Source organism: Coregonus clupeaformis, chromosome 24 (assembly GCF_020615455.1).
Source record: "Coregonus clupeaformis isolate EN_2021a chromosome 24, ASM2061545v1, whole genome shotgun sequence".
NCBI classification, from domain to species: domain Eukaryota; kingdom Metazoa; phylum Chordata; class Actinopteri; order Salmoniformes; family Salmonidae; genus Coregonus; species Coregonus clupeaformis.
The window spans coordinates 45,632,244-45,648,865 of NC_059215.1; the positions used below are offsets into that span (position 1 = coordinate 45,632,244).

General features: G+C 41.5%; 1 protein-coding gene across 1 annotated transcript; it reads left to right on the forward strand.

Annotated features, from left to right (window-relative positions):
- Positions 1-6,800: 6,800 nt before the first annotated feature.
- LOC121537552 (protein BTG1) lies at positions 6,801-8,092 on the forward strand. Its single transcript, XM_041845159.1, has 2 exons — positions 6,801-7,339; positions 7,487-8,092. Exons 1-2 carry the CDS (start codon positions 7,222-7,224, stop codon positions 7,834-7,836), a joined length of 468 nt encoding a protein of 155 aa, XP_041701093.1. The 5' UTR covers positions 6,801-7,221; the 3' UTR covers positions 7,837-8,092.
- The last annotated feature ends 8,530 nt before the right edge of the window (positions 8,093-16,622 follow it).

Genomic DNA, 16,622 nt, shown 5'->3' on the forward strand with positions numbered 1-16,622 from the left:
ATTTCATGTTAATTTCTCTATCATAAGTCATTTTAGAGAATTTGGCAGTATGTCTAACCGGCCTCACAATCGCAGACCACGTGTAACCACGCCAGCCCAGGACCTCCACATCTGGCTTCTTCACCTGCGGGATCATCTGAGACCAGCCACCCGGACAGCTGATGAAACTGTGGGTTTGCACAACCGAAGAATTTCTGCACAAACTATCAGAAGCTAATAACTTCACCATGCTCAAAGAGATATTCAGCATCTGTTTATTTTTATTTTTACACATCTACCAATCGGTGCACTTCTTTGCGAGGCATTAGAAGAACCTCCCTGGTCTTTGTGATTGAATCTGTGCTTGAAATTCACTACTCGATTTAGGGACCTTACAGATAATTGTATGTGTGGGGTACAGAGATGGGTAGTCATTCAAAAATAACGTTAACCACTATTATTGAACACGGAATGAGTCCATGCAACTTATTATGTGATTTGTTAAGCACAGTTGTATTCCTAAAGCTATTTAGCCTCGCCATAACATAGGGGTTGAATACTTATTGACTTATACTTACTTATCATTTCAGCTTTTAATTTTGTATTAATTTCTACAATTTTCTATAACAAAATTCCACAATGACATTATGGGGGTATTGTGTGTAGATCAGTGACACAAAATCTCTATTTAATCAATTTTAAATTCAGGCTATAACACAACAAAATGTGGAAAAGGGATGTGAATACTGTCTCCTGAGTGGCGCAGTGGTCTAAGGCACTGCATCGCAGTGCTAACTGTGCCACTAGAGATCCTGGTTTGAATCCAGGCTCTGTCGCAGCCGGCCGTGACCGGGAGACTCATGGGCGGCGCACAATTGGCCCAGGGTAGGGGAGGGAATGGCCGGCAGGGATGTAGCTTAGTTGATAGAGCATGGCGTTTGCAACGCCAGGGTTGTGGGTTCGATTCCCACGGGGGGCCAGTATAAAAACAATATATATGTATTCACTAACTGTAAGTCGCTCTGGATAAGAGCGTCTGCTAAATGACTAAAATGTAAATGTAATACTTTCTGAAGGCACTGTACACACTTTGAGATACATGATTACATTGTGCATTTACAGTCATTATTATTCAACATGTCCTCACCTGGGATTTGAACTCACAACCTCTTGGTTCAGGGCATTCAGATCTTCCTGCTATGCCACCATGTCTGTGTTATCATTGATTTGATTTACTTATTTCAACAATTTAAGGGGTTTCTGTATAGTTGTCTAAAGTTGGTGGGGCATATCAAATACAATTTGATTGGTCACATACATATATTTAGCAGATGTTAATGTGGATGTAGCGAAATGCTTGTGTTCCTAGCTCCAACAGTGCAGTAATATCTAATCTGCATATCTGGGATGGTTGTATCCCCCATATATATAATATTCTATTGGTTGCAAGAATTTTGTATAATAATTTAAATTGAAAAACAAAGTTTTGAATCTGGTGTTGTTTTGTGTATCAGTTCATAAACCATGTGCCATGGAATCGGTACATCGAAAATATCTTCCCAACTAGTTTGCTATCTGTATGGCACAGCTGTACATTTTTGGTCCTTAAATGAAACTGGTATACTTTTTTATTTATCACAATTTTCTTTAACCAATTTTGGTCTTTGATGCAGGGCCGACAGACAAGTTCCTTACTTTCTCCACCTTCCACTTGCGGTAATGCTGCAATTAGTTGGTTATAATTTTGGATAGAGCAGACATTTCCATATACACTACATAGCCAATAGTATGTGGACACCCCTTCAAATGAGTGGATTTGGCTATTTCAGCCACACCTGTTGCTGACAGACATGCAATCTCCATTGACAAACATTGGTAGTAGAATGGCCCATACTGAAGAGATCAGTGACTTTCAACGTGGCACCGTGATAGGAGGCCACCTTTCCAACAAGTCAGTTCGTCAAATTGCTGTTTGTCTCTCCAACATTTGCAACTTTGTTTCAATATTCAAATTTGATCTCCAGCTGTCGCATAGTAATGAACGAGTAGGGATGAGACAGACAGGCAGGCAGCTTTTCTCAGCCTGTCGAAATCATGAATTGGCATCATTTTTATGGATATATACAAAGATATATCAATAGAAAACAGCTTAAGGTTGTTTGAAGTGATTGTGTTAGCTGTGTTGGCTAGCTCCTCTGAACAACATTGTCCTGACGAGAGAGCACATTTTCTATGCCAGGGGAAATCACGCATCATTAGCTCATTGTTATGGATGTATCCAAATAAATATCACTCCTCTGAACAACATTGTCCTGACGAGAGAGCACATTTTCTATGCCAGGGGAAATCACGCATCATTAGCTCATTGTTATGGATGTATCCAAATAAATATTACTAGAAAACAGCTTAAACAAATGCGAATGCAGCTACTTTGTTGTTATTCTGGCTGTACTGTATGACGTGACTGTAAGTTAGCCGTAGTTAGCTAGATAGTAAGCAAGGGATAATAACATTGCCAGCCAGTATGGCAATAGAACATTAAGAACGAACGACTGGGTCGCACAAATAGATACAGAACAAAAATACTTAACGACTGGGTCGAGTCTCTGGCAACCGAACCGATAGAACGAACGACCAGCCGGCTTGGGTAGCAACCCTAGATTTGGATCGGGACTATATCTTGTGGAAGGATGAAATAGTATGAATAAATTAATACAAATAAAGTTTTTAATGAAAATATGTAAATCATTATTTGAATATGTTAGTAACCAGTTGTATAAAAGTGATAATGCCCTCGAAGCCGGTGTTTAGAAGATATATCGGCACGATTCGCGTCCATAGATACAGAACAAAAAGACTTAATGACTGGGTCGAGTCTCTGGCAACCGAACTGATAGAACGAACGAACATCTAGTGGAAAGCCTTCCCAGAAGAGTGGAGGCTGTTATAGTTTTGAGCCTAACAACACCCATGCCAATATATCCTCCAAACACCGGCTTCAAGGGCATTATCACTTAATTGTTTGATGGTCCATCCGCATTCTGTCCCCTATCAACACTTTTTATAGTTTTGGTGGCAGCGAGAATGACATTAGAAAGTAGTCAAGATGACTAGCTTGATTGAGGCTCCACCATGTACAGTTGAAGTCGGAAGTTTACATACACTTAGGTTGGAGTCATTAAAACTAGTTTTTCAACCACTTCACAACTTTCTTGTTAATAAACTATAGTTTTGGCAAGTCGGTAAGGATATCTACTTTGTGCATGACACACGTAATTTTTCCAACAGTTGTTTACAGACAGATAATTTCACTTATAATTCACTGTATCACAATTCCAGTAGGTCAGAAGTTTACATATAGTAAGTTGACTGTGCCTTTAAACAGCTTGGAAAATTCCAGAAAATGATGTCATGGCTTTAGAAGCTTCTGATAGGCTAATTGACATAATTTGAGTCAATTGGAGGTGTACCTGTGGATGTATTTCAAGGCCTACCTTCAAACTCAGTGCCTCTTTGCTTGACATCATCGAAAATCAAAAGAAATCAGCCAAGACCTCAGAAAAACAATTGTAGACCTCCACAAGTCTGGTTCATCCTTGGTATCAATTTCCAAACGCCTGAAGGTACCACGTTCATCTGTACAAACAATAGTACGCAAGTATAAACACCATGGGACCACGCAGCCGTCATACCGCTCAGGAAGGAGACACGTTCTGTCTCCTAGAGATGAACATACTTTGGTGCGAAAAGTGCAAATCAATCCCAGAACAACAGCAAAGGACCTTGTGAAGATGCTGGAGGAAACAGGTACAAATCGACAGAAAAATTAGTCCTATATCGACATAACCTGAAAGGCCGCTCAGCAAGGAAGAAGCCACTGCTCCAAAAAGCCAGACTACGGTTTGCAACTGCACATGGGGACAAAGATCATACTTTTTGGAGAAATGTCCTCTGGTCTGATGAAACAAAAATAGAACTGTTTGGCCATAATGACCATCGTTATGTTTGGAGGAAAAAGGGGAACGCTTGCAAGCCGAAGAACACCATCCCAACCGTGAAGCACGGGGTGGCAGCATCATGCTGTGGGGGTGCATTGCTGCAGGAGGGACTGGTGCACTTCACAAAATAGATGGCATCATGAGGAAGGAAAATGAGGTGGATATATTGAAGCAACATCTCAAGACATCAGTCAGGAAGTTAAAGCTTGGTCGCAAATGGGTCTTCCAAATGGACAATGACCCCAAGCATACTTCCAAAGTTGTGTCGAAATGGCTTAAGGACAACAAAGTTAAGGTATTGGAGTGGCCATCACAAAGCACTGACCTCAATCCTATAGAAAATGTGTGGGCAGAACTGAAAAAGTGTGTGCGAGCAAGGAGGCCAACAAACCTGACTCAGTTACACTATCTATGTCAGGAGGAATGGGCCAAAATTCACCCAACTTATTGTGGGAAGCTTGTGGAAGGCTACCACAAATGTTTGAACCAAGTTAAACAATTTAAAGGCAATGCTACCAAATACTAATTGAGTGTATGTAAACTTCTGACCCACTGGGAATGTGATGAAAGAAAGAAATAATTATCTCTACTATTATTCTGACATTTCATATTCTTAAAATGAAGTGGTGATCATAACTGACCAAAGACAGGGAATTTTTACTAGGATTAAATGTCAGAAATTGTGAAAAACAGAGTTTAAATGTATTTGGCTAAGGTGTATGTAAACTTCGACTTCAACTGTATATCTCACTAGGTCCGGATATTTAAGCCTCCATATATCCACTAGCTCCAATATATCCATGATATTTGTGATTTCCTTAAGTGCATGAGCGCGATTGTTTGTAGTGTAATTTCCTTTTCGGTCCACTGAGGTATTTAAAACTGTATTATAATTCCTCACCATCATAAGAGTATTGTATTGCTTGTAGGCTTGATAAATTATTATATATGCACAGTACCAGTCAAAAGTTTGGACACACCTACTCATTCAAGCGTTTTTCTTTATTTTTTTGTATTTTCTACATTGTACAATAATAGCGAAGACATCAACACTATGAAATAACACATATTGAATCATGTAGTAACGACAAAAATGTTAAACAAATCAAAATATATTTTATATTTGAGATTCTTACAATAGCCACCCTTCGGCTTGATGACAGCTTCACCTGGAATGCTTTTCCAACAGTCTTGAAGGAGTTCCCACATATGCTGAGCACTTGTTAGCTGCTTTTCCTTCACTCTGCCGTCCAACTCATTCCAAACCATCTCAATTGGTTTGAGGTCGGGGGATTGTGGAGGAAAGGTCATCTGATGCAACACTCCATCACTCTCCTTCTTGGTAAAATAAACCTTACACAGCCTGGAGGTGTGTTGGGTCATTGACCTGTTGAAAAACAAATGATAGTCCCACTAAACCCAAACCAGATGGGATGGCGTATCGCTGCAGAATGCTGTGGTAGCCATGCTGGTTAAGTGTGCCTTGAATTCTAAATAAATCACAGACCGGGTCACCAACAAAGCACCCCCATACCATAACACCTCCTCCTCCATGCTTTACGGTGGGAATTACAGATGCAGAGATCATCCGTTCACCCACACTACGTCTCACAAAGACACTGCGGTTTGAACCAAAAATCTCAAATTTGGACTCAAGGGACAAATTTCCACCGGTCTAATGTCCATTGCTCGTGTTTCTCGGCACAAGCAAGTCTCTTCTTCTTATTGGTGTTCTTTAGTAGTGGTTTCCTTGCAGCAATTCAACCATGAAGGCCTGATTCACACAGTCTCCTCTGAACAGTTGATGTTGAGATGTGTCTGTTACTTGAACTCTGTGAAGCATTTATTTGGGTTGCAATTTCTGAGGTGCAGTTAACTCTAATGAACTTATCCTCTGCAGCAGAGGTAACTCTGGGTCTTCCATTCCTGTAGCAGTCCTCATGAGAGCCCATTTCATCATAGCGCTTGATGGTTTTTGCGACTGCACTTGAAGAAACTTTCAAAGTTCTTGCCATTTTCCGTATTGACTGACCTTCATGTCTTAAAGTAATGATGGACTGTCATTTCTCTGCTTATTTGAGCTGTTCTTACCATAATATGGACTTGGTCTTTTACCAAATAGGGCTATCTTCTGTATACCACCCCTTTCTTGTCACAACACAACTGATTGGCTCAAATGCATTAAGAAGGAAAGAAATTCCACAAATTAACTTTTAAGAAGGCACACCTGTTAATTAAACTTCCTTCCAGGTGACTACCTCATGAAGCTGGTTGAAAGAATGCCAAGAGTGTATAATATACGTTTGACCCATCCCCCTTTGATCCCCTCCTTCTTGCAGAGACCCATTCCAGGTTATGGCACTGTGCAATGTCAATGTGAGTGGCTGAGTTTGAACCATGTCCACAAGACTGTTAGTCTGCAGGTCATATTATTATATTATTCATATTATTTTCAAATTGTCCATTCCAATTGTGGTGGATGCATAATCAGAGGCAATAAAACAGAGGAAAGACTATTTATTGTTAGATGATGTCTCTCACTATGGATGTGTAATCAGGCCAGCACAGTAGAGCTTGGCTGGGTCGGTTCAGTAGTGTGAAAAGAGTGAGCCATAATATGTTTATGGGTTGCTATATCTTAGAAATACTACAATGTAGCCAGAAGGAGAGCTTTTTGGCCGGCTATAAAATGTGGTATTTGATGTGGGACATTTTGGGAACACACAGGTGGCGCTGTGATTAAGTTGTTCAATTGAGGAGCTGCATCCCAATAGAGAAAGAAGATTTGTGACGTAATTACACACCGTTAACTGATTGGTAGATGTGGCTTTGTGACGCAGAATAAGGTTTACCAGCAAAGGGCTGAAGTTAACAATTTATATGGACGACGTTAATCCTATGATATTTTGCTATATCTAAAGTTAATTATTTATTTTCACTAGATCTAATCCAACTCTCAGACGTTAGGTTTTGGTAGGTCCAAATTGTAAATCCTGACCTTAACGCTACATTCATTGTCCGAGTGAATTCCGTGAGTTATTGTGGCTTCCGTTTTACAACTACCGTTAGCTAGCTACAGTAGCTTTAGTTTAGCTTTTACAACTGGACAAAAGAAAGACCAACTGGTTGTCGCTTGGCCTTGTTGTTCAGCCTTCGACATTTTGCTTTAAATTTGGGATATAAAGCCAACTTGGTGTCTTTGCTATTCAACGTCAGGCTGATGAGATAGTATCTTGTTTCGAAAATGAAAACTGAAGTCTCAACAGCGGCCAGCTTTGTTGCCAGATTGCTGAAAACAACTGGATACTTGTCAGATGACCAACTGAAAGAGTTCACCCATTCCTTGGAGGAAGCTTTAGGAGGTATGTAGCTAGCAAGCTTGGGTAAAATACATTTGTGTTGTTGACATCACATAGCCTAGTTATAGACTACTAGCTACATAGTTACTATTAAGCAAACTAATTCCCGCTGCGCTGAGTCTGTTTTTCGCCCATTGCCCTCTCTTACAGAGCACTACCAACACCACTGGTTCCCCCAGGCTCCATGCAAAGGCTCGGGATACAGATGTCTCAGGATCAACCACAAAATGGACCCGTTGATTGGCAAAGCAGCTTGCACCATTGGACTTACTCGAGAACAACTCTTCTCCCTGCTGCCCAGTGAACTGACAATGTGGGTCGATCCATTTGAGGTGTCCTATCGGATAGGAGAGGATGGCTCCATCTGCATCCTCTACGAGTCCACTCCACCAGTGCCAACTAATGCCAACACAACAGACATGATCAGCTGCAAGGAAGAACTGAGATTCGGGAGGTCAAGCCCCTCCAAGTCGTTCAACATGATGACAGTCTCAGGCTAATATTTTTAATGTTCAGAGCTTTACCTGGGCACTTCTGTATCATTTCTGCCTCACCTTTTGATGTAATTAATTCTGACATTAAAGATTTTAGTATTACTGCCTAAACCCAATTTGTTTATTGTGAATTTCATGAAAAGCATCTATACTTTTTTCAATGAGTTCCATGATCTGTAAATGATCACTGTCTTGAAACAAAAGTTTTACAGATTTATATTACAAATAGTCATATTCTTGTGTATTTGTAATAAATTCCTCATTAGCAATTGTTTGTTTTGTGATGGTTTCTCTATCAACAATGGTGTCATGGTTGTGTTCAGTAGGCATGAAAACAGGAAACCTTGACACAGAAAATGAAAATGCATGTACTTATTGGAAAAATGCATTTTCTCCTGTGTAGTGCCTACTGAACACAACCCAGTTGATTGAGGCACTTGTGTGTTCCCGGAGGGAAAGCTGCCATTGTAAGCTCAGGTGTTGAGATCAGGTTAAAGATAATTTGTTAAACAACAGGATATTTAGGTCACCTGGAGCCTGCGCTGCAGCTGTCTGAACAGACTGACCCTAAGTATTAGTGGTTGTATTAGTGCTGATCTTCCGTCCCTTCACGAAAGGCAGTGGAGCAGTGCCATAAGCATGTTTGACCACTCAAGACTTTTAAGGGTCAGTATCACACAAAAGCACTCAGTTGATGTATGATAGTGAAGAGTAAAGGGGTGGCGGGCTTATGAGCACCCTAAACCTGCAATGACTTGAGAAATGGCACTTGTAGTCTGTAAAGAGCAAAAAGGATTAGTAAAACGGACAGTAATTGATCAGGATGAAAACCAGCACACACTTGAGGAATGAAGCTTGGGAAGTAAATTCAAGTTTCAGATTCTCATCAACAAAGTAGATGTACGATAAACAGCTGCTAGCAATTGTAGAATATCTTTGAGGGGGAAAACATTTGCATTGCATACCATCAGAGATTACTTGTCCTTTCCGTTGGTTTTGAATTTCCATCTACAATTACTGTTCTCTCAATGGGAGATAAAGAATATGTTTTTTTGTCAAAAATAAATCATTGGTGGTAATAAGCATAGCATACAATCACAAAAATAATTTGTTTTGGCTGGTTTGTTGTCCCCAAGGTGAGGAGATTATATGGATCCAAAAGGCTTGAATTTCTGTTCTTGCCATAGTAACTCTCGTGAATCATTCATTTGATCTGTTACAGCAATTAACCATGTCCACATACTTACCTTTTTTAGTAAGACAGACACATTCATAAAAGGTCAGGACAGTTTCAGTTTCTAGGTACAACTTGTCCTGTGTAGCAGATTCTACAAAGACTCCCCTGAAACCCCTTTTTTATTTTTTTTATTTTTTTATATCTAAAGCAGCCTTCAATGGTAGCACATCTATGTTTAACTAATCAAATCATATCCTGAAACTCATGGAGGCCAAGATTCTGAGTAGCAAATAAATGGGGAATACATTATGGAAAATGTCAGTCACACCTTACACAAAAACAATACATTTTATGGGAGCATGTTTGTATCTACTATATGTCACATATTAGCATTACAGCGCCTTCGGAAAGTATTCAGACCCCTTGACTTTTTCCACATTTTGTTACGTTACAGCCTTATTCTAAAATGGATTAAATATATATTTTTTCTCATCAATCTACACACAATACCCCCTAAATGACAAAGCAAAAACAGGTTTTTAGAAATTTTTGCAAATGTATTACAAATACAAAACTGAAATATCACATTTACATAAGTATTCAGACCCTTTACTCAGTCCTTTGTTGAAGCACCTTTGGCAGCAATTACAGCCTTGAGTCTTCTTGAGTATGACGCTACAAGCTTGGCACACCTGTATTTGGGGAGTTTCTCCCATTCTTCACTGCACATCCTCTCAAGCTCTGTCAGGTTGGATGGGGAGCGTCACTGCACAGCTATTTTCAGATCTCTCCAGATCTGTCAGGTTGGATGGGGAGCGTCACTGCACAGCTATTTTGTGTGTAGATTGGTGAGATTTTTTTTCTTAATCAATTTTAGAATATGGCTGTAACGTAACAAAATGTGGAAAAAGTCAAGGGGTCTGAATACTTTCCAAATGCACTCATCGGACAGTGTATTAGGTACACCACCTCGTTCACGAAAATGGATCGCTCCTACAAACAGTGAGTCACGTGGCTGTGGCTTGCCAAATAAACCAGGCAGACAGGCATTGAGGCATTCAGTTACTGTTTGATTGAACGTTAGAATGGGCAAAACAAGTGACCTAATTGACTTTGAGCGTGGTATGATCATCGGTGCCAGGCGCTCAGGATCCAGTATCTCAGAAACGGCCGCCCTCCTGGGCTTTTCACGCATGACAGTGTCTAGGGTTTACCGAGAATGGTGTGACAAACAAAAAACATCCAGTCAGCGGCAGTCCTGTGGGCGGAAACAGCTCGTTGATGAGAGAGGTCGAAGGAGAATGGCAAGAAACGTGCAAGTTAACAGGCAGGCCACAAACAGACAAATAATGCCACAGTTCAACAGTAGTGTGCAGAACGGCATCTAGGAACGCACAACTCATCGATCTTTGTCACGGATGGGCTATTGCAGCAGACGACCACACCGGTTTCCACTCCTATCAGCTAAAAACAAGAAGCCGCTCCAGTGGGCACGCAATCACCAATACTGGACAATTGAGGAGTGGAAAAACATTGCCTGGAACATGACAGCAAGTTCAGTTTACTTCAGTGGCCTGCGCAGTCCCCAGACCTCAACCCAATAGAGCATCTTTGGGATGAGATCAAATCAAATCAAATTGTATTTGTCACATACACCGAATACAACAGGTGTAGACCTTACTGTGAAATGCTTACTTACAAGCCCTTAACCAACAATGCAGTTTTAAGAAAATAGAGTTAAGAAAATATTTACTAAATAAACTAAAGTATTGTTATTTATTTTTTAAGTAACACAATAAAATAACAATAATGAGGCTATATGCAGGAAGTACAGGTACCGAGTTAATGTGCGGGGCTACAGGTTAGTCGAGGTAATTTGTACATGTAGGTAGGGGTACAGTGACTACGCATAGATAATAAACAGTGAGTAGCAGCAGTGTGTCAATGTAAATAGTCTGGGTGGCTATTTGATTAATTGTTCAGCAGTCTTATGGCTTGGGGGTAGAAGCTGTTAAGGAGCCTTTTGGACCTAGACTTGGCGCTCCGGTACCGCTTGCCGTGCGGTAGCAGAGAGAACAGTCTATGACTTAGGTGACTGGAGTCTTAGAAATTTTTTCGGCCTTCCTCTGACACCGCCTAGTATATAGGTCCTGGATGGCAGGAAGCTTGGCCCCAGTGATGTACTGGGCCATACGCACTACCCTCTGTAGTGCCTTACGGTCGGATGCCGAGCAGTTGCCATACCAGGCAGTGATGCAACCGGTCAGGATTCTCTCGATGGTGCAGCTGTATAACTTTTTGAGGATCTGGGGACCCATGCCAAATCTTTTCAGTCTCCTGAGGGGGACAAGGTGTTGTTGTGCCCTCTTCACAACTGTCTTGGTGTGTTTGGACCATGATAGTTTGTTGGTGATGTGGACACCAAGGAACTTGAAACTCTCGACCCGCTCCACTACAGCCCCGTCGATGTGAATGGGGGCATGTTCAGCCTTCCTTTTCCTGTAGTCCACAATCAGCTCCTTTGTCTTGCTCACGTTGAGGGAGAGGTTGTTGTCCTGGCACCACACTGCCAGGTCTCTGACCTCCTCCCTATAGGCTGTCTCATTGTTGTTGGTGATCAGGCCTACCACTGTTGTGTCGTCAGCAAACTTAATGATGGTGTTGCAGTCGTGCTTGGCCACGCGGTCGTGGTTGAACAGGGAGTACAGGAGGGGACTGAGCACACACCCCTGAGGGGCCCCCATGTTGAGGATCAGCACGGCAAATGTGTTGTTGCCTACCCTTACCACCTGGGGGCAGCCCATCAGGAAGTCCAGGATCCAGTTGCAGAGGGAGGTGTTTAGTCCCAGGGTCCTTAGCTTAGTGATGAGCTTTGTGGGCACTATGGTGTTGAACACTGAGCTGTAGTCAATGAACAGCGTTCTCACATAGGTGTTCCTTTTGTCCAGGTGGGAAAGGGCAGTGTGGAGTGCGATAGAGATTGCGTAATCTGTGGATCTGTTGGGGCGGTATGCGAATTGGAGTGAATCTAGGGTTTTCGGGATGATGGTGTTCATGTGAGCCATGACCAGCCTTTCAAAGCACTTCATGGCTACTGACGTGTGTGCTACATTTACATTTTAGTCATTTAGCAGATGCTCTTATCCAGAGCGACTTACAGTTAGTGAGTGCATACATTTTTCATACTGGCCTCCCATGGAAATCGAACCCAAAACCCTGGCGTTGCAAGCGCCATGCTCTACCAGCTGAGCTACAGGAGGGCTAGGGGGCGGTAGTCATTTAGGCAGGTTACCTTTGCTTTCTTGGGCACAGGTACTATGGTGGTCTGCTTGAAACATGTAGGTATTACAGACTCGGTCAGGGAGAGGTTGAAAATGTCAGTGAAGATACTTGCCAGTTGGTCTGCGCATGCTCGGAATTACACGTCCTGGTAATCCATCTGGCCCCGCGGCCTTGTGAATGTTGACCTGTTTAAAGATTTTGCTCACATCGGCTACGGAGAGCGTGATCACACAGTCGTCCGGAACAGCTGGTGTTCTCATGCATGCTTCAGTGTTGCTTGCCTCGAAATGAGCATAAAAGGCATTTTGCCCGTCTGGTAGGCTAGCGTCACTGGGCAGCTCACGGCTGGGTTTCCCTTTGTAGTCCGTAATAGTTTGCAAGCCCTGCCACATCCGACGAGTGTCAGAGCCGGTGTAGTAGGATTCAATCTTAGTCCTGTATTGATGCTTTGCCTGTTTGATGGTTCGTCTGAGGGCATTGCGGGATTTCTTATAAGCGTCCAGATTAGTGTCCCACTCCTTGAAAGCGGCAGCTCTAGCCTTTAGCTTGGTGCGAATGTTGCCTGTAATCCATGGCTTCTGGTTGGGATATGTACACTACCGTTCAAAAGTTTGGGATTACTTAGAAATGTCCTTGTTTTCCATGAAAACATACATGAAATGAGTTTGAATAAGAAATATAGCAACATGCATAGGAAATGTAGTCATTGAAAAGGTTAGAAATAATTATTTTTAATAGAAATAATAATTGTGTCCTTTAAACTTTGCTTTCGTCAAAGAATCCTCCATTTGCAGCAATTACAGCCTTGCAGACCTTTGGCATTCTAGTTGTCAATTTGTTGAGGTAATCTGAAGAGATTTCACCCCATGCTTCCTGAAGCACCTCCCACAAGTTGGATTGGCTTGATGGGCACTTCTTACATACCATACGGTCAAGCTGCTCCCGCAACAGCTCAATAGGGTTGAGATCCGGTGACTGTGCTGGCCACTCCATTATAGACAGAATACCAGCTGACTGCTTCTTCCCTAAATAGTTATTGCATAGTTTGGAGCTGTGCTTTGGGTCATTGTCTTGTTGTAGGAGGAAATTGGCTCCAATCAAGCGCCGTCCACAGGGTATGGCATGGAGTTGCAAAATGGAGTGATAGCCTTCCTTCTTCAAGATCCCTTTTACCCTGTACAAATCTCCCACTTTAGCACCACCAAAGCATCACATTGCCTCCACCATGCTTGACATATGGCATCAAGCACTACTCCAGCATCTTTTCATTTGGTCTGCGTCTCACAAATGTTCTTCTTTGTGATCCGAACACCTCAAACTTCGATTCGTCCGTCCATAACACTTTTTTCCAATCTTCCTCTGTCCAGTGTCTGTGTTCTTTTGCCCATCTTAATCTTTTCTTTTTATCGGCCAGTCTGAGATATGGCTTTTTTTTTTTTTTCTTTGCAACTCTGCCTAGAAGGTCAGCATCCCGGAGTCGCCTCTTCACTGTTGACGTTGAGTGTTTTGCGGGTACTATTTAATGAAGCTGCCAGTTTAGGACCTGTGAGGCATCTGTTTCTCAAACTAGACACTCTAATGTATTTGTCCTCTTGCTCAGTTGTGCACCGGGGCCTCCCACTCCTCTTTCTATTCTGGTTGGAGCCAGTTTGCCTTGTTCTGTGAAGGGAGTAGTACACAGCATTGTATGAGATCTTCTGTTTCTTGGCAATTTCTCGCATGTAACAGCCTTCATTTCTCAGAACAAGAATAGACTGACGAGTTTCAGAAGAAAGTTATTTGTTTCTGGCCATTTTGATCCTGTAATCGAACCCACAATTGCTGATGCTCCAGATACTCAACTAGTCTCAAGAAGGCCAGTTTTATTGCTTCTTTAATCAGCACAACAGTTTTCAGCTGTGCTAACATAATTGCAAAAGGGTTTTCTAATGATCAATTAGCCTTTTAAAATGATAAACTTGGATTAGCAAACAACGTGCCATTGGAACACAGGACTGATGGTTGCTGATAATGGGCCTCTTTACGCCTATGTAGATATTCCATAAAAAATCAGCAGTTTCCAGCTACAATAGCCATTTACAACATTAACAATGTCTACACTGTATTTCTGATCCATTTTATGTTTTTTAATGGACAATTTTTTTTTGTTTCTTTTGAAAACAAGGTCATTTCTAAGTGACCCCAAACTTTTGAACAGTGGGGACGACGTCGTCGATGCACTTATTGATGAAGCCGGTGACTGAGGTGGTATACTCCTCAATGCCATTGGATGAATCCCAGAACATATTCCTGTCTGTGCTAGCAAAACAGTCCTGTATCGTAGCATCTGCGTCATCTGACCACTTCCGTATTGAGCGTGTCACTGGTACTTCCTGCTTTAGTTTTTGCCTTTAAGCAGGAATCAGGAGGATAGAATTATGGCCAGATTTGCCAAATGGAGGGCGAGGGAGAGCTTTGTATGCGTCTGTGTGTGGAGTAAAGGTGGTCTAGAGTTTTTTTCCCTCTGGTTGCACATGTGACATGCTGGTAGAAATTAGGTAAAACGGATTTAAGTTTGCCTGCATTAAAGTCCCCGGCCACTAGGAGCGCCTCTTCTGGATGAGCTTTTTCTTGTTTGCTTATGGCCTTATACAGCTCGTTGAGTGTGGTGTTAGTGCCAGCATCGGTTTGTGGTGGTAAATAGACGGCTATGAAAAATATAGATGGAACGGGCTGTACGCAGCATGAATGTACCCCAGTCCAATCTGCAAGCACTGTGTGATGCCATCGTGTCAGCATGGACCAACATCCCTTTGGAACGTTTCCGACACTTTGTAGAATGCCCCGAAAAATTCAGACTGTTCTGGAGGCAAAGGGGGGTTGACCTGGTACTCGATCGATGTACCTAATAAATTGTCCAGTGAGTGTATATTGTCTCTGGGAATTCACTTCTAAGACCACACATCTACTGTATAAAACATTTACTAAAGACCTTATCTGATCACCTTTGAATATGTACAAGTGAGATTGCTTTGCAAAAGTATGCTGAGAGTATGATGAATATTATAAATGAATGGCTAATAATAATGGAAATTACACCATCTTGTCATTGCATTAAATCATTTTTGATATCTCACATAAACCATGCCAATTGGAAAAATGAGGCATGGAAAAACATGAGAACAAATAAGGATAGAAACCATGCCAGAGGTTGTATAACTTTTAAAGAAAATGGAGGAAAACTGTCAAGGTACTCAGGATGAGGAATGTTTTTAATTTTTGTTAAAGAAAATGAGAGATAGTTGAATCGTTTATGTGTACAGCCTAGTTTGAGCACAACAGCTTAAACAAGCCTTACATATACTTTTAGGTATGCATTTGTCTTAATATTAGCTTCTCCCTTAGTTCATGTTTTCCTCACATTAACCAAGTTTGAGCATCTCTGGAGGTGGACACCTGCAGAGTCTGAAAACATTATAGGAGGTGCAGAAGGTAGATGCTGACTTGTAACAAACACTTCTACACAAACATGTGCAAATAAAACCACAAGAGACCAGGGGAAACATTTTAGATTTTTTTTTAAAGTCAGAAAGGTAGGTGTTAGTAAGAAGAATACATTCCCTTGTTCATTGCTTGCTTTGGCATTAGATTTTATAATCACTTCGTGCAAAAGAGTTCTGTCCAAAATTCCAGTAATCATATCCCACTGCTCTTTACTTTTAGATTCCACAACAGTCAGTATTTTCCAGATAAATCGTTTTCATTTTTAAAAGCCAGCCTTTTTCCATGAACTTTTCCCAACTTTTTTCCGACATACACAGCACAGCAGGTTTGTCAGTCCATCAAAGATGGACAAAGGTCTTCTTTTTCGTTCTAAGTGAACCTTTCCAACATAATGGTTGATTTCATAGGGATGCAGGTGTCTGTGCTAACAGCTTGGGTATGCTACAGCATAGAAAAAAAGAAGGCAAACAAGTGGGTGTGATATACATTTTACACTCTTAATATACATGTTCATCTTTTCATCACATTCTAAAACGTTCTACTCCATGACATTTTATAATTTCAACGGTACTTTACAATAAAAATCATTACAGTTTAATATTTTGTTTTCTAATTGTATGAACCAGTGTGGTTTAGCCTGGAATGACATGCATCCACGTCCTTCTGTCAGCTTTCACAATTTTATACAATATGCCAATTGCCAAAAGCTGTTAAAAATGGAAGAGATGAGAAGGCTACTTTGACAGCAAATATTGGGTTAAGGCTGTTTCCTATTCTTGCTCAGCACTCCACTGGCAGCCTCTCTTTAAAACTGGATGGAAAATTCTCCTCCTGCTCAGTCAGATCTCAG

What these genes read in the sequence shown, in the direction of transcription:
- LOC121537552 (XM_041845159.1), top strand. Translation starts at nt 7,222, where the DNA reads ATGAAAACTGAAGTCTCAACAGCGGCCAGCTTTGTTGCCAGATTGCTG. An exon ending in CTTGGAGGAAGCTTTAGGAG is followed by an intron (nt 7,340 to 7,486) that starts GTATGTAGCTAG and finishes CCTCTCTTACAG; the next exon opens with AGCACTACCAACACCACTGG.